At 34.1% G+C, this 27,876-nt stretch overlaps 1 protein-coding gene across 1 annotated transcript in view; it reads right to left on the reverse strand.

Moving 5' to 3' along the window:
• LOC128987012 (chondroadherin) overlaps nucleotides 1-27,876 on the reverse strand; it is an 80,290-nt gene that overhangs the window by 32,015 nt on the left and 20,399 nt on the right. The window contains exons 2-3 of the mRNA XM_054407656.1: nucleotides 4,920-5,029; nucleotides 3,683-3,994 (exon numbers count right to left, since the gene is read on the reverse strand). Coding sequence (XP_054263631.1) covers nucleotides 3,683-3,994; nucleotides 4,920-5,021 — 414 coding nt within the window. The 5' untranslated portion in view covers nucleotides 5,022-5,029. The remainder of the gene's footprint in view (nucleotides 1-3,682; nucleotides 3,995-4,919; nucleotides 5,030-27,876) is intronic.

The raw sequence follows: 27,876 nt of genomic DNA on the forward strand, positions 1-27,876 counted from the left end.
GAAATGAATAAAAGAAACAATGTTGCCACTAAGAAAATTTAAAATAAACCAATTATGCTTCTTACATACTATAACTAAATTTGCTGGATTTGTTTAACAATATAAAACTGATCCTGGTAATCGAATTGCTTATCGGTCAAAGTACCTATGAATTAAAGTAACCAAATATGTAGCAGCGTACGGTACATTTTTTTGTGATATGTGGAAATTGTTACTCTTTTGGAAACAGTACCAAATAATTTACAAGGACGCTATTCGGAACATATTGTTGGCTTTTGCTTACTGCGTGTCGTACTTTAAAGCTCGTAACACTTACCTGATTGGAAATTATGCAGGAGATGGTGACCAAGGGAAACATAGTAATTTATACAGGGTGAATAAAAAGTCAAGACCCCCCCTCTAATATTTTTCCAAGTAAATATACAGAGATATCCTTTTGGTGGTCAAGCAATCTTAGCAGGAAGTTTCATTTTATCATTTTGAAATTTTTGAGTGTCCAAAAGGGGGATTTGGGGGCAACTCAAATATTTTAAATGTAAACCCCCTTCAAGTTACACCTCATTTTGAAGTGTTAACAAAAACTTAAAGAATGGTAAAAACTAGAGGTCGCTATCTCTTCTCTATCCAAAATGGTAGCCCGTCAAATGTTGTGGAAAATCATCGGTAAAATTGTTAATATTGGCTGCCATTTTGGATAGAGAAGAGATAGCGAGCTCTGGTTTTCACCATTCTTTAAGTTTTTGTAAACACTTCAAAATGAGGTGTCGCTTGAAGGGGAATTACATTTAAAATTTTTGAGTGTCCCCCAAAAGGGGGGATTCGGGGGACAACTAAAAATGTTTCAATAGAAGCCCCTATCAAGTGACACCTCATTTTGAAGTGCTTAAACAAACTCAAAGAATGGTGAAAACCAGAGCTCGCTATCTCTTCTCTATCCAAAATGGCAGTCAATATTAACAATTTTACCGTTGATTTTCCACAACATTTGACGGGCTACCATTTTGGATAGAGAAGAGATAGCGACCTCTAGTTTTCACCATTCTTTAAGTTTTTGTTAACACTTCAAAATGAGGTGTCACTTGAAGGGGGTTTACATTTAAAATATTTGAGTTGCCCCCCAAATCCCCCCTTTTGGGGGACACTCAAAAATTTCAAAATGATAAAATGAAACTTCCTGCTAAGATTGCTTGACCACCAAAAGGATATCTCTGTATATTTACTTGGAAAAATATTAGGGGGGGGGTCTTGACTTTTTATTCACCCTGTATATCATAAGAAACTAGATTTTGTCCTTAAAACAATGGTGCAAAGATATTTCTGCTTTCACAAAAACTTAATAAAGTACGATCGTTTGAATTAAATTACTAGTACCAAATTCTTATTAAATGCCTGTTGTCTGCTGGTCTCTGTCGCCATTAATGTGAATTGACGAATTTTTAGCTGTTCGAGAAGTTATGTTATGTTATGTTAGAACAGTGTCAACATGTTGTTTATTCGTTTATTTAAGTCTCATTACGGTAGTTGTTAGGGATAATAAGCCTAATTAAATAGGTTAGCACTGAATAAATACGATATGGATTTATATCACTCCACGGTGACGAAAATTAACCATTGTTGTGTATTAATGTAACCAATTAAATCAATCCGCAGCATTCCACCAGTCTTTGAAGATATAGAGAGTGTGAAAGTACAGAACAATTTCTTAAATTTAATTTTTATCCTTATGTGAACTTTAGATGGCAGGTGTTTGTTTAATATTTGAAGTGAGTTATGTTGAAGCAATAAGGAAAGACGAGTTTAATATTTTACAGTTGTATGTTGATCACGGAGTTTACAGCCATACAAGATGTTGTGGTAGCCTTTTGTGTGGTAACGAGTTAGTGGTACACGACTAGGGTGGGAATTTTCAATTTAGGTGTGGGAAATAGTTATTTGTGCAACTAGTGAGAAAAGTGAGCAATTGACTCACTCGAGAGAAATCCTTACTCACGAGCCGTAGGCGAGTGAGGAATTGTTTCTCGAGTGAGGCAATTGTACTTTGAACTCGAGTTGCACATTATACTTTTCCTACCGTTACCATAAAACAAATAAATTGGTGAAGAAACATAACCTATTTTTACACAGAAGTGAACTTTTAATATAACATTTAACGTGAAGTGACAAATACAACAGTACAACAGCTGACCAGCTGATTTACAGCCAGTGCTGCCAACGTATTTCGCGCTCATACGACGTTGCCTGCATGTTACGCGTTCACTATTTCGTGCCTTCACATTGCAAATCTGGAGTGAGACAAAGTAATTAGAGTGAGACAATGTTAACATTGTCTCACTGATGAGCGAATTGGCCACTTTGCTTTCTCAAATCAGTGAGAGAACATGTACATTGTTAGATAACTGTAGGAATAGGTACGTTCCGAGATGGAATGAAAAAAAGTAAAGTGTATATTTGTCGCGAGTAAGAAAGGTACCTTTTTTTAAAAAGGCCAAACTTTCGTTGCCTGACATATTTTATATTGTGGTCATCCTTTGGGCTCCACCGCCGCTACAGAAATTTCTGCGCCATTATTTCGGGTTGGCTTCAATTAGTATTGTAGATTAGAATATTTTTTTGCAGGGAAGTGTTTGTAGATCACTTGGCCTACAGTGAAATTAAAAGTTCGGGAAACGCAAATATAATAGAGGACGATTGGTAGAGGGGCAATTGGTGTTTGAGGTTAAAGTATTGTCAGAGTGACAAGAGAAATAATTATCTATTGCATAATTATCCCTTATAAACTGCAGCATCATAAGAACTCGGCCTGGGGGCTGTGATCCTTTACTGGAGTTCCAAGGGAGCTATCTCTTACCTCAGTAGGATCTGTGCTGTCAAGCAGAGTGATCTGCAGTATCCTCAGAGTGCAGACCAGCTCCTTAATGCTATGTCAGTATTATGAATTCTCATTTGCAGCTTTACACAGTTCCATGCTTTGTATGATAAAAAAACATAAATAGTCATGACTATCGTACCTTTTGTATGTTATTGTGCCCCAGCAGTATAACTCATAACTCATTTATTAAACCAAAATAACAAATACAAAATTTGCATTGTTCATATCAATTAATAGAACTAAAATTAAAATAAACAATAGACAATGTTGCTTCAATAAAACAATACCAATTACTTCTTACAAAAAAAGAAAAAAAAACTAACTAACTAAACCCATTAGCGACACAATCTCGAACTGTAGTAACCCTTGGCCAAGAGTATTTTTTTGATTTGCTTTTTAAAGCTGTTCAAGTCCGACTCCAGCTGAAGGGAGGGAGGGAGGAGATTAAAAAGTTTAATGCCATTGTAATGAAAGTGTCTCTTGAAAAATGTAGTTGAATGAGATGGCAATTTAAGATGAGAATTTTTACGTAGTGAATAGTAATGTGTAAGTGAAAATTGGTATTGGTGTAAGTTTTTTTTTTATGAAAATCAAAGTTTCCAAAATGTATATTGAGGGAAATGTTAAAATTTGTGATGAAATAAAGTATTGCCTGCAAGATGTTCTTCTTTTAAATCCAAAGACTGCCCTAACTGCCCTCTTCTGGAGTCGGAAAAGGAAAGACGTTCTCCCACACTCACACCCCCACACCGGCACTGCGTATATCAGGTGCGGGAAAATAAAAAAAAACATAAGTAGTCATGCCTATCGTACCTTTTGTATTTTATTGTGCCCCAGCAGTATAGCAGTGATGTTCTGAAGCCCTGCGAACGCGAACTGCGCCACCGTAGTGAGCGGGGTGTGTTGAATGCTCAACTCTCTCAACCTCGGTAAACCTCTAAAGGCGAAGGGTTTTATAGTGGTGATGTTGTTCCCGTCCAGTGACAGTTTCCGGAGATGACGGAGTCCCGTGAACGCGTCACTTCTGATCACCGGGAAGTGGTTCTTAGTGAGGGACAGATGCTCGACCGTAGGAGGCAACATCTTGAGAGGAATCTCCGTCAGGCCGCCGGTGTTGCATAGAACCTATAACATCAAGTTTCGAAAGTTAGGGAAATAGGTTGATTAAAAAAAAAAACTATTCAGCTAGAATAACTTTTGGGATGTGCACATCTTTTATTACTCACCCAGTTTTGGCGTATAGGTCTGCACAAATACTAAATATGGTTTTAAAAGGCCATTTCCCAGATCAAATAAAATTGGGTGCAATGGTAAGTAAACTCTCAAATCGAGATATTTAAAATTACTTGTGTTTCTCGGCTAACACAATACAACTATTGGAACTCAGATGGTAACATATTATCACTAATTGATATTTGACGTTCCAATAGCAGGAAATGAATTCCAATTAAACAACACATTTTTTAATGGTTCTTTTACACGTGATTCTTGAACTGATACTCTGTTTTTTAAGTATTCAGTGAGTCAATAATAGTTTAATACAATCAATCCCCACTAAAGAAACAGTGAAATAAAAAATTGAATTTAAGAATATTTCTGAATCAATATCCAAATAAGTAAAAAAGAAAAAAAAGCAGAATTGTGAAAAGGTAGCATTTTATATTTTATTGTTTTTATTCAGTTCTAATCAAGTACGTAATTAGATTGTACATACGTATTAACATAACGTGAACTAATAAAAAATTATTTCAAGATTTTACTGCACTGAAACACCGTGGATTTGTGGGGTAAAACCATTCATACAGTATGTCCCTAAAGATTTGGCCTACTTTTCAGCCACGTTGAATGTGGCCATCTTCAGAGAACCAAAAGGAGCACAGTAGTATCTAATGTAATACTGGGTTATTTGTTTACTGTTCATACCAAAAGCTAATTCACATTCTTTAAGCTAAGCCAAAAGTCACAAGGTTACATAATATGCAATAGCATACAAGTAGAAAGAGTTTTTAGATCAAGTATTGCAAACGAGGTTGTAGAACTTGTAAAATACCTGAGACTGAGAGAGGCAGATGCATTCTGGGGGACAGGTCACTGAAGAGCATAATTTGAGTACGTAGACTAGGAATACGGAAATCGCCAACACTGGCTTCATACTGGACTCTGTAATCATACAGGGTGAGTAAAAACTACTGGGTATAGAATCACCTCGTGTTCTTTGACATCATACAATATATTTATATATTTATATTTAAACATCAAAATTAATCAGTCTTAAAGATGTTATAATCCTTCAATATTTTAAGTGTATATTTTTTCTGTTTCATTGGCAACCTTATTTTTTAGTTTATTTTTATAAATAAATTCTACGTTTGAAATAGTAACGAGCTTCTTGATGGTAATTATAAATGCAGATTGAGTAACGAATGAGGTAGTATGCGACAGATTAATCTTAAAAGTAGTTTGTAGTGTGGGACTGAGATATCCTGAGATTCGCCAAAAGTGTTTAGGATAAGCGCCATTTATTTCTTCGTTTTGTTTTTGCCAACAAGTACAAGGAATCAAACCTGCAGATTTCATTTCAGTGATAAACTAAAATAAGGTACTTCAAATTTGAGTACTGATACGTTCACTAACCTCTGAACATGGTAAGCAACTTTAGGTTTGAGTCTAAACCCAGCTGATCTTGGTCAGTGATAAAGATGACATATAATACACTCAATGTGCAAAATTAATCTTAAATACTCATCTTGATGTCTTGCCTTATAATTATAACCTTTAGAAAGTATTCCAGTATATTACAGTTGTGCAGTTGTGGATAATGGTCTTTACAAACTAACACAAAATTTGGTACTTTTTGTCTTATAATACACGTCCTAACGATCTTTCAATTCTGAATTCAACACGAGGCCCATCCACAAATTATACATATGTAAAATATCAATACGAAGGAGAACGGTGAGGGTAAGTCAGAGTTGTAGAGGTGGAGGGTTAGGGCTGGGGAAGGGAGCCACACAAAGTGGACAAGTTGTCCAGTTAATTATCAACTATTGTCCCACAGAAGACAAACACCACAACAGCCACAGTGTCAAATGTCAGATGATTGCTGTTCGTAGCCTACTTCACAGAAAATGTCCCTTGTGTTCGTTAATTATACTGTAAAACTTGTGTGATATTTAGACTTTTAGAACTTTATTTTTGTCAAGTTGATATTGGACTGTGTGTCATTGTAGCAGACTATTACAAGCAACATAGTAATATCAACACCCCCCACCCAAAAAAAAAAAAATAACAAAAAAAAACAATTTCTATTTTTGTAAAATTACAAATTTGTTATTTGCCCTAAAAAGAGAAAGTATGCGAGTTAATTACTCAACTCTTAGTTACAACAACAAGTAGCCTATGTGGATTCTAAAGCTCTAGTGTAAAAGTAATGGAGTTTTATGTGTGAATACTAAAATTTTTATGATTACAATTTGACAAAAATTAAGAAAACCCTTTATCTTGTTTAATGTCCGTTTTGCAATCTATTAAATATGTTTATTATGTACTTCATCCCCTAAAATATTATTTATACATAAAGAGCTAACATATTTTATCTATAAAACTTACAATATAGCTGTTAAATATAGATAAATAGTATCTGGACCGTGGATTGAAATAGTGCGTTTAGATTGTTGGGTTTTGTATCCACGCATTTAAAGCTCCAGAAATCCGACCATGATTTCCCGTGACAAATGTGGTTAGATAAATCCTTGGATCAAACTGGCTGTAGGTTTCAACGTAGATTACCCAATAAAAGATTGCATATGAATTCAAATCTATGTCAATTATCGATTGTCATCTAGTTGAACAAGTATTATTATTGATTTACGTTGTACGGTGTTATATTTTACAGTTTTTTTATTGAATGTTTTTATTGTACGAAACTATGTAAAGAAGATTAAACTAGGGGACCAATTTTAAATCGTGCAATATAACTTACAGTGAAGCCCTAAATAAAAAAAACTTCATATTTACTCGTATAACCAAGAGGGACCACATGACTGACTAAATATTTTGAAAAAACAATTATGATTTTTGCTTTGTTTTTTGAAATTACATTAGTAAATCATTTGATCGTCAATAAACTCATTTAAAAAAATATACATTTTTATATACTACACAATTACATATATTAAAGGAACTATTGAGTATTTCAAGTTGACTAATTAGTAAATATGTGTCCTTATATCAATCATTTGTTTGTTTTCAAAATTTAATCTATAATTGGTTTGAATTACTGCATTTTCAACCAAATTGTCGAATGTATACATAAGAAATACTCACAATTAGTACTCTCAAAACTAATTACTTTTGAATAAATATGTAAAAAAGCTCAGATCCGAAAGTAAGGAAAGTATGATACATGCCAAACAATAATGTTCTTTCACCTGATAATCACCAGGATAACAATACGGTCTGGAGTAGTTATGTGATGACAATGACAGGCGGACTAATGAGAATCATGCCACAAATATAACTTGTGTTGTGGCAACACTAGGCCTGTTGTACCTTAAAATACAACCTCACCATGTTCTTCAGGAATTAAAGAATCGTATAAGTATACCGATGCGTCAAGTCATTTTATTTTAATACTAAAAGATACAATTCTCCCATATGGAGTAAAGGTATCCTGCTTTTTTCTCAAATAGAACAAATTTGAGTGTTACCTTTGACTATTAATACAACTAGACATTCCAGCCCCATGTTAAGGCCAGATTTTTTTTCAAAATCGTTGTAGTTGATGTGAGGTACCAACAGACTGTGCTGATCCAAATTACTAAATTCTGTCGAGTACACAATTTTTTTTACCAAGTCGAACTTAGGAAATTACTTATGGTGAGCTATAACAACTGTTACTAACGGTCTTTTTCAACACATATAAACGCTCTAAAGAATGAAATTATTTTAGTGAAGTCAACTTTTGTAGTATTCAAGCTGACGTACTTCAAGTCGTCGCGGCTCTCACACAACAAATCCGAATAAAATAAAAGATAGGGAGTGTATTTTAGTATTTGAAATATTGTTACTTTTTTGTATACTTATAGTGTAAATACATAAAAGTAATTCTGAATGAATGCATTATGAAACTAACACAAACATTTTCTATATGGATTGAAAAAATATTCCGATATTATCATAATGATAGGGATGAGAAGCTAGTTAATTATTTAAACGTTAAATTTCCAAATTAAAAACATTTAAATGCATTATCATTTTTTTAAGACACTCGGTAATAGTACTATGAGATAATATTTCATTATCTTACAAAGAAAAAAAACAACTTTATGAAGTTATCTGCCGATTATGGGTTACAATGATAAATGAACACTCAACGCATAACTGAAAAAAAAAAACAAGAAGATTAACACCAATAGTTATAGATAATTACCTACGTTGTGGATGTCTTAAATTGAAGTACGTTGTGCCAAAAATCATCATAGAGCCGAAATACGTGAGCTTGAATACTAAAAAAGTTGAATCTACTAAATATTTTTCATTCTTTTTAGAGCGTTTGAAGTCGAATGTTGTTTTTTTTTTTATAAATTATTTTATGATTTTTAGTGACTATAATTTGTTATATAATATTTATTTTGTTTTGAAGATATTTTTTTTCTGTATCAAAAACGTCACAAAACAATTATTATTATTTTTAACTGCTTGAGTCACCTGATCAGGTTACATAATCAATGGTTATAATAATTTTAATGACAGTTTATATTTACAAACCAATATAAAACAATTTATTAAGAACCCTCGCAATAAATAAGGCAAAATTATCACTGGGATGTAAACTAAACTGATGAAAACTTCCACATATAGTAGTAGCAAAAGGTAGTGTTGGCTTTACACAACGTATGTCCAGTGGATTCTTTTAATTTTCCTGTTGGAAATAATTTTACTGATACTTTGAACCCATATAATTAATACCTAAAATATAAATCATTGTTTATTATTTACAGATCGCTGGAGTATCAATGGCCTACGCAATGAGTAATTAATTAAAATAATTTATTAAGGGTTCATGGCAATAAATAGTTTATCATTCATTATGAAGCAACTGTTTCATATAGAACTGCCTGTAGCTTCTATTGTTCAAACTAACAGCTGTAGGAATATTAGTTATTATTATTATTTATTGACTTCTCTGCACAAATATAAACAAAATAAACGTTGTATATTTGAGGTTTTCAGCATTTTTCACGAAATAAATATTACTTTTAAACATAGTGCTATATATGGTACCAAATAGAAACTGCCCAGGTTATTTTGGGGGTGGAACCACGCTGATCGGTAAAAAATCACAGAGAAATTGGTGAACATACATAGAAAAAAAAGTGTCCACAAACGAATAGAGAACCCTCTCTTTTGTTGGTAGTGAGGAAGACGGTTTAAAATGAAGTTTAACGTTTAATCATTCAGATTGTTTGTACGGTATGCTACAATTGTGCATCACAGCTATAATTAGACCAATACCCAGGTCATTAGGGATACACGTGCGTTGTGGTCAGCCAGGTGTATAACACGTGCTGGTTACTGTACACCATGTATATACAGGACCAACAAAACGCTGGTGACTCTTTTTTAACATAACAATATCGAAAATATACAATAGTGTACAACTTTATTTCTTCACCCAAAAATTAAGCAATTTATGGATTGGTTATTGAAGGCCCTGTTATCTTTAAAAAAATGTGCCATCTGAAAGAAATAATATATTCTTAAAGAAATTGTAACTTTCTCCTATGCTTTCAAATTGAGCATTTTGGAGCATGGTTGCTCAAAACCTCTTTTATGTCCATACAGGATTACTAAAGACCTGGTGGTCCATTTTGATTTTGGAGCAAACAAAATATTTATTTTACCAATCTTCATTTCATATTTACTATTGTATTAATGAACTGATATTTGCCTTTGAGCTGACATTCATAACAGCATCAATATCTTATTCTTAACTAACTAACGATTAACGAGCGAATACTTCACCATGATAATTTTCCCTACACCTGGTTTTAAATTATAATTTATATATATTTTGTTAAAATATGGATGGATTCATAAACTTTTTTTCGATATATAAACAAATAGTAAAGTAACATAAACTTGTATAAAGTATGCAAACAGCATTTGAAACATTCTTATTAACAAGAGAGTCTTCACTATTAAGCAAAGTCGAATATTTTTAGGGAATATTTACGCAAACTCAAAAGTAAAAAAAGCTCCATTAATACGATATAGTTTCATTAATCGTTATTTTCAACACAAAAACCTAAGTTAAATAACACTCCACACAGAGTAAACTAAGGATCATTGTAATTACTGACTGTGTTTATGCAAAGCAGATTAAAGAACTGTTGTTTTAGCCCCTCCTCCTCTCGGAATTAAAATTAACCGGTGGTCCAGGTTTTTTCGAGATTAAGTGTTTTTAAGAGAAATCTTCACAAAAAAACATTTCAAGCTAAACAAAACTCTTTTTAGTAAAATTTTCTCATATTCTTTGGGCTTAAGAATGTTTTAATGTAAAATTAATACAACTAATTAGCTTTTAATTTACTCACTATAGTCCAAATTTAAATAATATTGTGATGTAACGTGCATAGTTTTTCAGCTATTAATAGTGTACAATTTCCAGTTCATAGCACTATAAAAGTGGTTTATAGGGCAACAATCCTGATAAATTTCAAATTTCTAGCACGACTTAAAGTGCTGTAGTAGTCCATTACTCATGTGAAATGATTTAAATTAAACTTAAAATATAGGGGTAAGTAGATGAGATTCGAAAAAAACCATAAAAAAGCCATGATGTAGGTCAGAACTTGCATACAGTACTGAAATGAGCAATGAAACTATTTTTATGTAGAAATAAAACATTAGAATGCCTAAGACATAAGACATTCTACTTCAAGTACGGATTCTACGGCTACGGAGAATCCCCTCTACTCTCTCTTGAAGAAAACTCACACCTCAAAGACTGTCCACCCTTGTCGTTCTATGGCTACGGACAATCCCCTCTACTTTCTCCTGAAGAAAACTCACACCTCAAAGACTGTCCTCCCTTGTGGTTCTATGGCTACGGACAATCCCCTCTACTTTCTCCTGAAGAAAACTCACACCTCAAAGACTGTCCTCCCTTGTGGTTCTATGGCTACGGACAATCCCCTCTACTTTCTCCTGAAGAAAACTCACACCTCAAAGACTGTCCACCCTTGTCGTTCTATGGCTACGGACAATCCCCTCTACCCTCTTCTGAAGAAAACTCACACCTCAAAGACTGTCCTCCCTTGTGGTTCTATGGCTACGGACAATCCCCTCTACTTTCTCCTGAAGAAAACTCACACCTCAAAGACTGTCCACCCTTGTCGTTCTATGGCTACGGACAATCCCCTCTACCCTCTTCTGAAGAAAACTCACACCTCAAAGACTGTCCTCCCTTGTGGTTCTATGGCTACGGACAATCCCCTCTACTTTCTCCTGAAGAAAACTCACACCTCAAAGACTGTCCTCCCTTGTGGTTCTATGGCTACGGACAATCCCCTCTACTTTCTCCTGAAGAAAACTCACACCTCAAAGACTGTCCTCCCTTGTGGTTCTATGGCTACGGACAATCCCCTCTACTTTCTCCTGAAGAAAACTCACACCTCAAAGACTGTCCACCCTTGTCGTTCTATGGCTACGGACAATCCCCTCTACCCTCTTCTGAAGAAAACTCACACCTCAAAGACTGTCCTCCCTTGTGATTCTACGGCTACGGAGAATCCCCTCTACTTTCTCCTGAAGAAAACTCACACCTCAAAGACTGTCCACCCTTGTCGTTCTATGGCTACGGACAATCCCCTCTACCCTCTTCTGAAGAAAACTCACACCTCAAAGACTGTCCTCCCTTGTGGTTCTATGGCTACGGACAATCCCCTCTACTTTCTCCTGAAGAAAACTCACACCTCAAAGACTGTCCTCCCTTGTGGTTCTATGGCTACGGACAATCCCCTCTACTTTCTCCTGAAGAAAACTCACACCTCAAAGACTGTCCTCCCTTGTGGTTCTATGGCTACGGACAATCCCCTCTACTTTCTCCTGAAGAAAACTCACACCTCAAAGACTGTCCACCCTTGTCGTTCTATGGCTACGGACAATCCCCTCTACCCTCTTCTGAAGAAAACTCACACCTCAAAGACTGTCCACCCATTGTGGTACTAAAGCCTGAAAGCTCAGACAATACTGTCTGTGCTGAAAGTGTCTGAAGGACATAGCAAAGTGCTGAAAGTGTTCAGACGGCATTTTAACATACTGCATGTGTTCATAGGACATTTCAACATAAGTTTTCACACTGCATATGTGTCTACATTAACTTAACAGTTTCCTGGGCTAATGACATGATTGGACCACATACAAAAGGGCTTTGTAATTATGCGTTGAATAATATTTGTAATCAAGTAATCTTTGACATGTTCTTGAAAATAATGTAATTTTACAATGCATAAGAATAATTATAATCTACTTACGAGTAGCGAGGCTGTGTATTTTATTTGTAACATTAATTTAGATATAAGATTTTAGTTTTTTTTTTATTTGTTGTTTTGTTCAAGAATTTAAATCCCAATAACCTTCATAACAACACTGATAGTTATGTAGATATAAATTTCCCTTATCCCTGTATTGATAAGGGAAAATATGTCCGATGTAACAGTAACAACCAAATATTAATTTATCAGGTTTTTTATTATACTGGTTAGTAAAGAGTTTTAATCTGTTTGAACTACGGGCTATTTAAGACATGAGTTTAAATAACTCATAATTTTAAACAGATCAGAACATTTTACCAACCAGGATTATATATAAAAAAAAAAAAACTGGTAACTTAATATTTGGTTGATACTGTTATATCGTCAGTTCGTGGTGTTCTGTTACAAAGGCTAAATACATTACAAGATAATGAATGCTACAGTGAGGTTTAGCTGATTACACAGAGGTGTTCGGAGCTTCCGACCCTGGAATAACAAGTGGCTGAGTGGAAGGGGGTGGAATATAACCATGTAATACAGCATTGTGGTGAAACTAATTATTAGCTACTATGAACTATTATTAAATTTAAATTTAATTATTTAACTTATCACCTTAACAGGTTTTTATAGGGATATAGGAAAATAGTTTTCTTTGATTTATCATTGCTTTCTTTATTTATCACTGCTTCCTTTAATTTGTGTGGAAAATATGTGATTAAGCGGATAATTTGAAGTGGATATTTAGCAATGAATTGGTTTAGTAGTTATTTTTTCACATTATCCTCTCCTTAAATGTAAACTGGACACAGACTAATTGTAATTCCAGGAGAAAGAACCGCTAAAACAACTGTTCTTTAATCAGCTTTGCATAAACTCTTTCCTTAATTACTATTGGTTTACTTTGCATGGAACGTGAAGACTAATATAACCAGGTTATACATGTTATGTTAATGATATAAAAATATGTATGGAGAAAAATACATGCAAATTATTGAAAGTTTATTAATTAGCCTACTGTTTTATTTCAGTAACTTATTAACCCAGTGTAATTGAATTTCAGTTTTTGTAATTTATTATTTTCTTCCTCCTATAAAAAAATTATGATATACACGTAAATATCCTATACAGAGTGTTTGGTAGTTAATGTCTAAGATTTTATGGCATTATTAAACACAAAAATTGCAATAAAAATACGCAATTTTGATAGTTATATATCTCCTCTACTTCCGGCAATAGCCGTTTTTAGATTTTTCAAAATTTCTTGACATTGCCTAATAAATTTTTTTTTTTTTCTAAACTGTTAGCCTACGTGCACTGACGATTTATTGTTTACAAGAAAGGGAATTCTTTACTGTCACAAAATGCATTTTTGGGCGGAATAAAACCCTAAAAGCAACAAAAAACAAAATAAAGGGCATTTCAAATACGTTTTCGATTTAATGTCTGGGCTGCAGTTATTGGAGACCAATTAACTGGGCTGCATATACCTACCTAGAGTTCTTGCAGCACACTCTACCTACCCTCTTAGATATACTTTATAAAAATCAAAGAGAATGTGTGATATTCCAACATGATGGCGCTCCTCCCCATTATACTAATGAAGTAAGAGACTGGCTTGGTCTCGACTACCCTACTTGGATTGGACGAGGCGGACCCGTTGCATGGCCAGCCAGATCTCCTGAGTATTTTTTTTTTTTTTTTTTTTTTTTTTTTGGGGGGGGGATTCCTAAAAATGAAGTGTATACAACAGCTTTAGGCAATAAAGAAGAGCTAAGAAACAGTTTGGCAGTGGCTGAAGAAAAGTTGATAAGAATACTGTCATTAAAAGTTACAGAAGAACAATGGGGAAACGGTCGAGAGCATGCATTGGACATCAAGGCAGACAGTTTGAACACGATCTTAAACACTCTAAAGGTGCATCTTTGCCATTACTTGTATGTGTTTTGTTTATCAAGTTAAATAATTTTTTCCCATATTTCAATGTTGTATGATAATAATTTAAATTTGTTTTGTAGAACTTAACCGTTTAAAGCTAAAGGATAAAGAAAATAACAGTATATTAAAATGGTGTTTTATTTGCATGGAAGATGGAACAGGCTCGAAAAGATAAAGTCTTATCATTGGCCTCAATGACCAGCACTATCAAAATTAATAACGCATTGCATGTGGTGGATCCACTACTCGCATTTCAATAAGTTGCAATAAAAAAAAAAAAAAAAAAAAAACTACAAGGATCTAGATGAACTTCTGTGGTACGAGCTGCACCTTTTCCCTTATAGCTCTGTTTGAGGAAAGAGATATGAGAAAGATATAAGTATTCTTTATACGATTTTTCATTGTTCACTAGTTAACTCCAGACCTTAAGCTCTAAATTAATGTTATTGATGGTGGCTTCTTGTTACATTGCGTTAAGTGAGGCGTAGGCTCAACTTTCACAGTTGTAATCAACCAATATGTGACGTACATAAAGAAACACTATGGTGAATTCTGCACTGTTGTGTTTAATGGTTTATCAGATACTGTCAACAGCACAAAACAAGAACAGGAGCCACCACCAAGACCGTGTCAGTCGACATTGATTTCACTGAAGAAATGACAGTGACAGCACAGCAAGAAAACTTTCTTTGGTAATGACAAAATAAGACCAGGTTCATCAATATGCTTTATCAGAAAATGATCTACGAGGGTATAAGTCAGACGTTCTGAGGATGATGCTGATACAACAATTGTGCGTTGTGCAGTGAAAAAAGCAGCTTTCAGTGGTTATGTTGATATCGTTGGAAAGGATATAAATTCGCTGGTCCTGCTGATTGCATTAGCTCCACTCGAGCAAGAAATTATCTTCTACAAACCAGAAAAAAATGTAGCCTAAAGTAGAAACTAGATGTTATTCCTCCGTTGAATGTACAGAAATGTGACTTATAATAATAATAAATAATAATAATTAACTAATAATTTTGTTGTTTATTTCAGTCAACAACAAAAGTCTCCAAGGGACAATATTATACCTGAATAAATTTTTTGAATAAAAGAACAGATGTCGTTCCTCCGACTGGTAGAGGATGTAGTTATTCTAAAGGTAAACCTAGAGCTAGTTATAGGGTTTCAACTCAATGGACTAGAACGTTACAAAGAACAGATATCGTTCCTCCGACTGGTAGAGGATGTAGTTATTCTAAAGGTAAACCTAGAGCTGGTTATAGGGTCTCAACTCAATGGAGTAGAACGTTACAAAGAACAGATATCGTTCTCCGACTGGTAGAGGATGTAGTTATTTTAAAGGTAAACCTAGAGCTGGTTATAGGGTTTCAACTCACTGGACTAGCACGTCACGAAGAACAGATGTCGTTCTTCCGACTGGTAGAGGATGAAGTTATTCTTAAGATAAACCTAGAGATAATGTAAAATTATAGCGTAAAAAGCAAAAAAAAATACCTGTTGAAGAAAGCAGTTTTTATTTCTTTTATTTACCAGACCTATTATAGTATTTACTTTTTTATTGAAGAGATGGACCAATTAAAAGGGTCTTTATTATAGTTCTTTGTTACAGTTATGTAATAGTTGTTAGTTATAGTTATATTATGTTTCTCAAGAATGAGTTTATATTTGGTATTATGATAAATAAGTCTATCGTTACCATAATATACCTAATTTGGAAAACAATCTATGGTTTCTAATCAGAGTGTACCCCTATGTAATATTATATTGTATGTATATTGTATAATCATATCAACTATGGCGAGCGCGCAGTCTCTTGGCCTAATGATTATAAGCCATATACATGACTGGATTAGCTTCGTTATTGTAGAAACACTAACACAGCCTCGGTCCAGCAACGAACAGTCCAATCAAATTAACTCCACTAACAGTCTGGAATTGTCATGTAATAAATATTGAGATATTATTATTTTATCGAGTATTTATGATTTTGGATTTGAATTTAAACATGTTTGAGTTTGATTTGTAAAATTTTATGAACTTGATAATGTAAGTGTTATGAATAACCAGATTTTTTATTTCAATCTATAAATAAACTAAAACATGCGTAGGAAAGGAGGTGTGTTAAAAATTGTTGTGATATGACTAGTAGTCGTTGGTTAAAACTTCAATATATATTTAGATATATTTAAAGCACTTTTGCTGGGAGACTGTTTTTTTACTTATTGCTTAACGTTTGTTTTGTTTTACATAAGTTATTTTCATGTGTTTTAATTGATTTATGAATAATGTAAACAAGATCAGTTTGTTTTTGGCATTTGTAAAGAACACAAGCTCATTTTGGTGTTAAATTAAATCCGACGTTTTGTAATTCCTGAATTTCATTTCGTCTGTTATATCACAAGTAAGTGAATCACCTACAGTGACGACGACAAAATTGAGTTTATCAATGGGCAGAAAAAGTAATGCCTGGATTTTTAAGTATTTATATCTTATATTTACATTTGTTCTTTAATAGCTTATAGTTAAGGATAACTAGACTTGAAAACGGGAGTTGACTAAATCAACATAAGGCTAAGCCAGTAAGGGTGCACCTCATAACATTTTTTCAGTCATAACAATTAAAACGGCGCAAAGTGTTTTCAAATTGGACCTAATAATTCTTCTTTTAACTAGAGCTTTTGGAAATATTCCAAGAAAATAAAAAATCTAGATTGTGTTACAGTTTGTTTTGTAGGTATAAACCTATATTTGCAATTTTTGTCAGATAAACCATTCGAATATGGAATAGAAAAGAGTTGTTCCACCGTGGTTTTGAAATTAGCCCATAGGACCGATGCTACGACATGTTAAGCAATGACTCACAACTATAATAAGACAACATTTAACTTAAACAAACCAAATTGGAAGATATGCTTTTTTGAAAAAACTTTAGTTTGCACTCTTATTTCTTTTGGTATAAGGAATCCAATCATGAAGTTCTCAAAAATGTTTTGACGCCTTCTGTGGACCCATAACATTTGGATTTTTCTAGACAGTGGATTATCTAAGTCGATGTCGATGGTATACGCGAGTCATCCAGACCTAATCGTTGTACACAGCATAGCTTGAAACATAAAGAAAACCATTCTCCCAGATTTCTAAGCAGCTTCGAAGCCAGTCGCACGCGGTGATAACCAAAGGTGTTGACCCTGCTGAGATTTTAATTGTGAATCTGCTTCGAAGTTTACAGAAAAGGTAGCCCCAAGTGCCACTATATGCCCCCTGAACGCATATCACCAACAAAAGATGCTGCGAGAATTCTTAGGCAACGGGTTTACCTTCACGTGCAGGCATGGCTAGGATGTGTCACACTGGGGCTCGGTTCAACAGCTAACGAGTCTTCTTCTGAAATTTCAGTTATAAAAATTGAACTGCTGATTTTTTTCTTTTTTTGTCATACTGGTTAATAAAACGTTTTAATCTGTTTAAACTAAGGGTTATTTTAGACATTATTTTAAACAACAAAAAATTTAAACATATCAGAACATTTTTTTTTACTAGGACGATATAAAAACTAGTAACTTAATATTTGGTTGATACTGTTATATCGTCAGTTCGTGGTGTTCTGTTACAAAGGCTAAATACATTACAAGATAATGAAATGCTACAGTGAGGTTTAGCTGATTACACAGAGGTGTTTGGAGCTTCCGACCCTGGAATAACAAGTGGCTGAGTGGAAGGGGTGGAATATGACCACGTAATACAGCATTGTGGTGAAACTAATTATTAGCTACTATGAATTATTGTTTGGGGAGCGAGCTGGCGTAGTGGTTAGAGTGCGGGATTTCAGTCCGTGAGGTCCTGGGTCCGATCCCCGCCAAGTCACCAATACATTTTATCTAAGTGATAATGCCGCAACCCCTAGGTCTAGCCTGAAGTAATGCGAAAAACAATCCCAGGCTCGTGCCTAGGAAAAAAAACTATGTATTATTATTCAATTTCCATTTAATTACTTAATTTATCATCTTAACAGGGTTTTTTGTAGGGATTTGACTCTTTTAAACTCATTGTAAATATGACTGTTATTAGTTTTGAAATAACTCCTGTAATACTTTGCAACTGCTCGAATTCGAGCAACATATACACTAGTAGGAAATCAGTTTCTTTGATTTATCATTGCATTCTTTGATTTATCATTGCTTTCTTTGATTTATCACTGCTTCCTTAAATTTGTGGAAAAATATCTGATTAAGCGGATAATTTAAAGTGGATTATTTAGCAGTGAATTGGTTTAATAGTTTTTTTTCACATTTCCTCTCCTTCAATGTAAACTGGACACAGACTAATTGTAATTCCAGGAGAAAGAACCGCTAAAACAACTGTTCTTTAATCAGCTTTGCATAAATTCCGTCCGTAATTACCCTGATCTTGGTTTTCATTGCATGGAACGTGAAGGCTTATAAATCCAGGTTCTACATGTTATGTTAATTATATAAAAAATATGTACGAAGAAAAATACATACAAATTATTGAAAGTTTATTAATTAGCCTACTGTTTTTAGTTTAGTAACTTAAGTCAAGTGTAATTGAATTTCAGTTTTTGTAATTTATTATTTTCTTTCTCCTATACATAAAAGTATGATATACACGTAAATATCCTATACAGAGTGTTTGGTAGTTAATGTCTAAGATTTTATAGCATTATTAAACACACAAATTGCAAAAAAAATACGCAATTTGTATAGTTATATCTCACCTCTACTTCCGGCAATAGCCGTTTTTAGATTTTTTTAAATTTCTAGACATTGCCTAATAAAATCTAATTTCTCTAAACTGTTAGCCTACGTGCACTGACGATTTATTGTTTACAAGAAAGGGAATTCTTTACTGTCACAAAATGCATTTTTGGGCGGAATAAAACCCTAAAAGCAACAAAAAACAAAATAAAGGGCATTTCAAAGACGTTTTCGAGTTAATGTCTGGGCTGCAGTTATTGGAGACCAATTAATTGGGCTGCATATACCTACCTAGAGTTCTTGCAGCACACTCTACCTACATCTTAGATATACTTTATAAAAATCAAAGAGAATGTGTGATATTCCAACATGATGGCGCTCCTCCCCATTATACTAATGAAGTAAGAGACTGGCTTGGTCTCGACTACCCTACTTGGATTGGACGAGGCGGACCCGTTGCATGGCCAGCCAGATCTCCTGAGTATTTTTTTTTTTTTTGGGGGGGGATTCCTAAAAATGAAGTGTATACAACAGCTGTAGACAGTGAAGAAGAGCTAAGAAACAGTTTGGCAGTGGCTGTAGAAAAGTTGATAAGAATACTGTCATTAAAAAGAAAAGTTGATAAGAATACTGTCATTAAAAGTTACAGAAGAACAATGGGGAAACGGTCGAGAGCATGCATTGGACACCAAGGCAGACAGTTTGAACACGATCTTTAAGACTCTAAAAGTGCATCTTTGCCATTACTTGTATGTGTTTTGTTTATCAAGTTAAATAATTTTTTCCTATATTTCAATGTTGTATGATAATAATTTAAATTTGTTTTGTAGAACTTAACCGTTTAAAGCTAAAGGATAAAGAAAATAACAGTATATTAAAATGGTGTTTTATTTGCATGGAAGATGGAACAGGCTCGAAAAGATAAAGTCTTATCATTGGCCTCAATGACCAGCACTATCAAAATTAATAACGCATTGCATGTGGTGGATCCACTACTCGCATTTCAATGAGTTGCAATAAAAAAAAAAAAAAAAAAAAAACTACAAGGATCTAAATGAACTTCTGTGCTACGAGCTGCGCCTTTCCCCTTATAGCTCTGTTTGAGGAAAGAGATATGAGAAAGATATAAGTATTCTTTATACGATTTTTCATTGTTCACTAGTTAACTCCAGACCTTAAGCTCTAAATTAATGTTATTGATGGTGGCTTCTTGTTACATTGCGTTAAGTGAGGCGTAGGCTCAACTTTCACAGTTGTAATCAACCAATATGTGACGTACATAAAGAAACACTATGGTGAATTCTGCACTGTTGTGTTTAATGGTTTATCAGATACTGTCAACAGCACAAAACAAGAACAGGAGCCACCACCAAGACCGTGTCAGTCGACATTGATTTCAGTGAAGAAATGACAGTGACAGTACAGCAAGAAAACTTTCTTGATAATGACAAAAATAAGACCAGGTTCATCAATATGCTTTCTCAGAAAATGATCAACGAGGGTATAAGTCAGACGTTCTGAGGCTGATGCTGATACAACAATTGTGCGTTGTACAGTGAAAAAAAAAAAATAAATAATGCATTTAATTATGATTCCTCCGTCCCAGTCAATGCCGGGTGATAGTTGAACTTATAAAACATGAATTGTCACAGCAATGGCCGACACTTCTGAGCGACCTAAGCCTCCCCTGCACCAAGGGCTGCACACAGACTGAGTTAGTTATGATGTCGTTCCTACGACTGGTAGAGGATGTAGTTATTCTTGAGGTAAACCTAGAGCTAGTTATAGCACAGTGTTTCAACTCTCTGGACTAGAACCTCACGAAGAACAGATATCGTTCCTCCGACTGGTAGAGGATGTAGTTATTCTTAAAGTAAACCTAGAGCTAGTTAGAGCACAGTGTTTCAACTCTCTGGACTAGAACCTCACGAAGAACAGATATCGTTCCTCCGACTGGTAGAGGATGTAGTTATTCTTAAGGTAGACCTAGAGCTGGTTATAGAGTTTCAACTCACTGGACTAAAACGTTACAAAAAACAGATATCGTTCCCCCGACTGAAAGAGGATAGTTATTCTCAAGATAAACCTAGATATAAGGTAAAAGTATACCGTAAAAAAAATACCTGTTGAAGAAAGCAGTTTTTATTTATTTTATTTACCAGACCTATTATAGTATTTACTTTTTTAGTGAAGAGATGGACCAATTAAAAGGGTCTTTATTATAGTTCTTTGTTTCAGTTATGTAATAATTGTTAGTTAGTTATATTATGTTTCTTCAAGAGTGATTTTATATTTGTTATTATAATAAATAAGTCTATCAATACCAAAATATACCTAATCTGGAAAAAAATCCATGGTTTCTTATCAGAGTGTATGTAATATTATATTGTATGTATATTGTATAATCATATCAACTATGGCGAGCGCGCAGTCTCTTGGCCTAATGATTATAAGCCATATACATGACTGGATTAGCTTCGTTATTGTAGAAACACAAACACAGCCTCGGTCCAGCAACGAACAGTCCAATCAAATTAACTCCACCAACAGTCTGGAACTGTTATGTAATAAATATTGAGATATTATTATTTTATCGTGTATTTATGATTTTGGATCTGAATTTAAACATGTTTAGATTTGATTTGCCGAAAAATATAAGACTTTTTCATTTCGGTCTTTAAATAAACTAAAACAGGCGTGGAAAAGGAGGTGTGTTAAAAATTGAGTTTTTCGATGGGCAGAAAAAGTAATGCATAGATTTATAAGTATTTACATCTTATATTTACATTTTTCTTTATTAATAGCTTATAATTAATAAGGAAAACTAGAATTCAACAGAAGTTGTGAGGTGTTTAAGTCGGGCATCATCAGACTTCATTTACTTTGTACTTACACAAAAAAAAATTGTCACACTGAGTACCAATCACCCTGTATATTTTGTCTTGTTGTTTGCTTTTGTTGATGATATTATTTATAAATCATTTTAATCATTCCAAAGTTTTTAACTCACATTAGAGGCTGCACATTATTTTTGTGTGAATAAATACTGGTTTACTAAAGGTAGTTCCGATCTTGTGGTTTTAAAATAATAGTAAAAAACGCTTCCTAGATTGGAATTTTGGAAATTGTCTTCATGAAATATGAAAAGGCATAAAGGTATGAAAAATATAAATTTAAATACATGTAAAGTGAGCCTATCAAGAGTTTCTAGTTATATACTTTTTTTACAAGTTCCATAGTACAGGGTTGCGAAAAAGGATGGTCAATTTTGAGCTGCCTAATACTGTATTAGTAGTTGGGTGAGGTTCGAATAAGTTGACCATAGTATCAAATTTGCAGCTAGATGGTGCAGTGCGTTTTTGATGTGTAACAGTTTTTTTTCCTTTTTTTTAGGAACAGTGAATCTTTTATTACTGTGCAACGGCTATTTCTACAAAACTTTGACGTAGTCCGTAAGGGACTGGTTACTGATCACAGATCTACGTTGGGTGACTGCATTTCGGACAACAGGGTCCGACATGGATGGTATATCTATTGGACGGCAGTTACTCCACAAAAGATAGAGACCGTAAGAGCGTCAGTGCTTCAAAGTCGGTTACGTTCTTTTTATGAGTTTTCTATTTTTATTTGTTTTTGTTTATGGTTTAAATAACATAGCCTATTTGCAACTTTGTAACTTATAGCGGTTATTTTTTGCAATAGGCCATTTGTAAGTATCCAGAAACGTTATTTAGTAAAATTAAAGTGCAAAAACATTTGCGCTAAATTCATTTCAGCACCGAAAATCATTTTTGCTCCAACCTGTATTTATTTAGTTTTCGATAAAATTGTATTTCACTATTTGAAAACATAAAGCACTTTACATTAGGTATTCGGTTTGCGTATTTAAATATGTATTACGAAATAAATTGTAGAAATTGCTGATCTTAGTAACAAAACATAATATATAACCTTTATTTCTTTCTACACATATTTATTTTTATTGGAAAATACGAAAACATAGTAATGGTAACTGTCCTAGTGAAATGTAATTAAGGGATATTAAAGTAGGAACTTTCGTCGGGAATGGACCTAATTTAACTTTTTACTAACTATACTACACACCGAAGCATATATCTTCTATGTCCAATTTTGTTTATTCACATGAGTTGTTTTGTAACCATATATGGCGGGCGCGCAGTCTCTTGGCCTAATGATTATGAGCCGTATACATGACTGGATTAGCTTCGTTATTGTAGAAACACAAACACGTCCTCGGTCCAGCAACGAACAGTCCAATCAAATTTACTCCACAAACAGTCTGGAATTGTTATGTAATGAATATTGAAATATTATTATTTTATCGTGTATCTATGATCTTGGATCTGAATTTAATCATGTTTGGATTTGATTTGGCGAAAAATATAATAAGACTTTTTCATTTCGGTCTATTAATAAACTAAAACAGGCGTGGAAAAGGAGGTGTGTTGAAAATTGAGTTTATCGATGGGCAGAAAAAGTAATGCATAGATTTACAAGTATTTATATCTTATATTTACATTTATTCTTTAATAATAGCTTATAATTATTGTTAAGTAAAACTAGACTTAACGGGAGTTGACTAAAATAAAATAAGGCTAAGCCAGTCAGGGTGCACCTCATAACATTTTTTCAGTCATAACAATTAAAACTGATCAAAGTGTTTCAAAATTGGACCTAACAATTCTTCTTATAACTTATAAAGATTTTTAAAGAAATCTAAAATGTAGATCGTGTTTTAGTTTATTGTGTAGGCATAAACCTACAAGGATCTCATATATTTGCAATTTTTGTCAGATGAACCATTCGAATATGGAATAGAAAATGGTTGCTCCACCGTGCTATTGAATTTAGCCCGTTGGACCGTTGTAACGACGTGCTCAAGAATGACTCACAAGAGTTGCTCCACCGTACCATTGAAATCAGTCCGTTGGACCATTGTAACGACGTGCTCAAGAATGACTCACAAGAGTTGCTCCACCGTACCATTGAAATCAGTCCGTTGGACCGTTGTAACGACGTGCTCAAGAATGACTCACAAGAGTTGCTCCACCGTACCATTGAAATCAGTCCGTTGGACCGTTGTAACGACGTGCTCAAGAATGACTCACAAGAGTTGCTCCACCGTACCATTGAAATCAGTCCGTTGGACCATTGTAACGACGTGCTCAAGAATGACTCACAAGAGTTGCTCCACCGCACCATTGAAATCAGTCCGTTGGACCATTGTAACGACGTGCTCAAGAATGACTCACAAGAGTTGCTCCACCGTACTATTGAAATCAGTCCGTTGGATCGTTGTAACGACGTGCTCAAGAATGACTCACAAGAGTTGCTCCACCGTACCATTGAAATCAGTCCGTTGGACCATTGTAACGACGTGCTCAAGAATGACTCACAAGAGTTGCTCCACCGTACCATTGAAATCAGTCCGTTGGATCGTTGCAACGACGTGCTCAACAATGACTCACAAGAGTTGCTCCACCGTACCATTGAAATCAGTCCGTTGGACCATTGTAACGACGTGCTCAAGAATGACTCACAAGAGTTGCTCCACCGTACCATTGAAATCAGTCCGTTGGATCGTTGCAACGACGTGCTCAACAATGACTCACAAGAGTTGCTCCACCGTACCATTGAAATCAGTCCGTTGGACCGTTGTAACGACGTGCTCAAGAATGACTCACAAGGGTTGCTCCACCGTACCATCGAAATCAGCCCTCTAGACTGATGCAACGACATGTTCACCAATGACTCACAACTATAATTAAGTACCTTCGACATTAATAAACATACTAAGTTTATAAAGATCGGTTGTATGGTTTTAAACACAAAAACATTGGGGGAGACCTGGGTAAATATGCTTAGTTGGGCATAACCTATTTTGTACTAGGAGTATTTTCTTTCTTTTGGTTTAAGGAATCCAATTTTAACGTTCTAAACCCCTTTATTTTAGGCCTTATGAAAATTAGAATTTTCCTAGTCAGTAATTATTTAAGTTAGTACAGATAATATACTCCGGTCATTCACTTGTAATAATCGTACATAACACCTAAAAGTACTTTAAATACTTCATCCTAATCGAAGCAAAATTCATTTGCTCTTGTTACCAGATAGTATATGGTGTAGCTATAACACTTTAACCAGGAGTTTAGGGTTGAATCTCTCACAGTAATAGACGAAACCCAAAAACTATTTCAGTGTGTCTTCGTAAATTCAAAACATTTTCTAGATCAACAAATATACCATTTTTTATTACCAACAACAAGGCATAAGCTGTATTTTCTAACAATGTTAATATTAATGGATTGGTTCGGCGGGAAATTAAAATTATATGAGGGGTGAAAATACAATAATCTCTTTCTCAGTGTCGCAGCCACGGTGGAACATAACCTGTGAATATTTCATGGGCAGTGATTGCAACAGTGGTGATAACCATACAACTGGAGCTGGTACTGTTTGAATCAAATGAAAATGTTTAAGTATTTCTTTTGGTATGAGGAATTAATCCATAACGTGTTTAGACACCCATAAACCCATAAATATTGGGGATTTCTAGATAGTTGATTATTTAAGTTCACATCCATAATAAAAACGAGTTACTCGCAACTAATCCTCGCAAAGAACACCTAAATGTTTCTGGAGTTATCACGATTCCACTACATTTGATTCCTCTTTCGAATGATGCGTATATCCTGAGTGACGATGACGATTATTGAAAATCGGTTATTGGTGTAAACGTGTTTATTTGATTTAATCCAAACAAAGGTTTGAAAAAAATGTCGCTTTTCATTAGTTCCTAATAAAGGCGGCCAAAAGGTAACTGTTAACAGCACCCTACTTATTTTCACTTTGCCGCACTTGATTATATACCTATAAATAATAGGTCTTTGTGTAACTAGTGTGCAAAGAGGCACATAGAGAATGAGAGATTTAATAAATGGTTAGATAAGAAAACTGAAGGAATTACAACAAAACTCTACCACTGTTTAAAAAGTTGTAATACATGTTTTTTTGTTATTTTAATTTGTTTTAGGTTTTTATAGTGCATTATGCTTTAATTACGTTTAAATTGTATTCATTAATAACTCATTTTATTTAAGGTTTTAATATTTTCTAGAAGAAAAATCACCGGTCATTTACTGGAGCCGTGTCCGAGACAGATTCTTTTATTAATAGGCCTATATTTTAAATCATAATTATTTATGAATACTACTTTGATATTGCAGATAAAAAAGTATAGGTTTAGGGGTTTCAAGTATTAAATTTACGTAGGACGGCGAAGTAAAGTGCATACATGACCGGTGATTACTGGTGACCAAGCATTCACTGAAAACAATAAAATCCATGGAATAGCCAAGACTAGAGAGTTTTGGAAATAAAGCAGTAATAATAAGCCAAAAGTTGTAGCAAAGAGAATCTGCAGATTAAATATAGGTCTGGTTGCGTAGAAACTGCCAAGAGCTAGGTACGTACGGTATGGTTAAATCTAGTCTCATACTTCAGGACGAGAACCAAACTGTACCGACAATGCGACGTAGCGGAATTATGTGTCAAGTAATGTATTCTTGATGTCCATTCAAGTTTTAAAGGTTATAAACATCAAGGCTAAAACTAAAATATCTAAGTCTGTTGCAATCAGTGGAATTTTAATGTTTTGGTAAATTCATTTAAAACTTGGTTGTTTAGTATTGTTACACATGCATTTCTAATGTACTTATCGAAATGCCTTGATAAACAAACTGTCTAATTTTGCTTGGATGTATTCCTAATTATCATAGTATCTTCTATGAAACTTATTTTATATTTAACAATTAATGAAATAAACGCTAGTCAACAATGAAAAACTAAAAATTGTTTATTTAGACAGGCAAAAGTTAGAGCCACATGACCCTTTCTTACACTTAACCTGTACAACAATATATTACGTCATATATTTTTTTTTAATTTCATCAATATACAAAAAAAATCTTAATCATGGATACAGAACAATCACATTCTTTAAACTCGAAGTATATATTTTAATGTATACATATGTTTTTTTGTAATTATACAATCTGTACTTTAAAAATAAAAGATCGAGTCCAAAACAGATCCATTATCACAGTAAAACGTTCGATGTGGAATTTTTTTGACCAATGCAATGAAATAAAATTAGATTCTCATAGAGAATTGAATTGAGGGAAACAAAAGCACCATAAAGGCTGAGCGCATCGACTCGCATACCTAAGCGTAAAGGCTCCACCGTATACCTTAATGTTAGTTGCTACTGTAAATGTAAAACACGATTTTTAAAATATGTTATTACATTGACTATGTAAACGTTATAGTCTTTAGAAAAAATCCTTCCGTTTTTAATACATGTGTTGCAGAGGCTTCAATAGTCCTCAAAGTAAAGACAATATTCTAAGATGGAGAACATCAGTTGTACAATTTTCCATCCGACCGCTTGGACTACAAAATTTGTTGCAACAAAATGGTTTGATGGATCAATATTCCACATGTTTTGGTTTATCGTGGTACATTTTCCACAACGAATTCCCATTTTATATACAGGGTGTCCCGGAACTCTCTACCAATGTTTAGGGAATTGTTCCTGGGTAGTTAACATATCTAAATATCATATTTAAATTGTCCGGAAGTCCTTAGTTACTCACACAGCCGCCATTTTGTTTTTTTCAGTTATTAATTTTTTTCTAAAGAATGGTTAAACTTACGAAATTGAAACTTTGCACAAACATTAATGACAACTAGACAAAGCTACCAAAGCTACCAAAAAATTATGACAATTTTT

Source organism: Macrosteles quadrilineatus, unplaced genomic scaffold (genome assembly GCF_028750875.1).
Source record: "Macrosteles quadrilineatus isolate MER2022 unplaced genomic scaffold, UCM_ALF_1.0 Scaffold_2__2_contigs__length_208266976, whole genome shotgun sequence".
Classification (NCBI taxonomy): Eukaryota; Metazoa; Arthropoda; class Insecta; order Hemiptera; family Cicadellidae; genus Macrosteles; species Macrosteles quadrilineatus.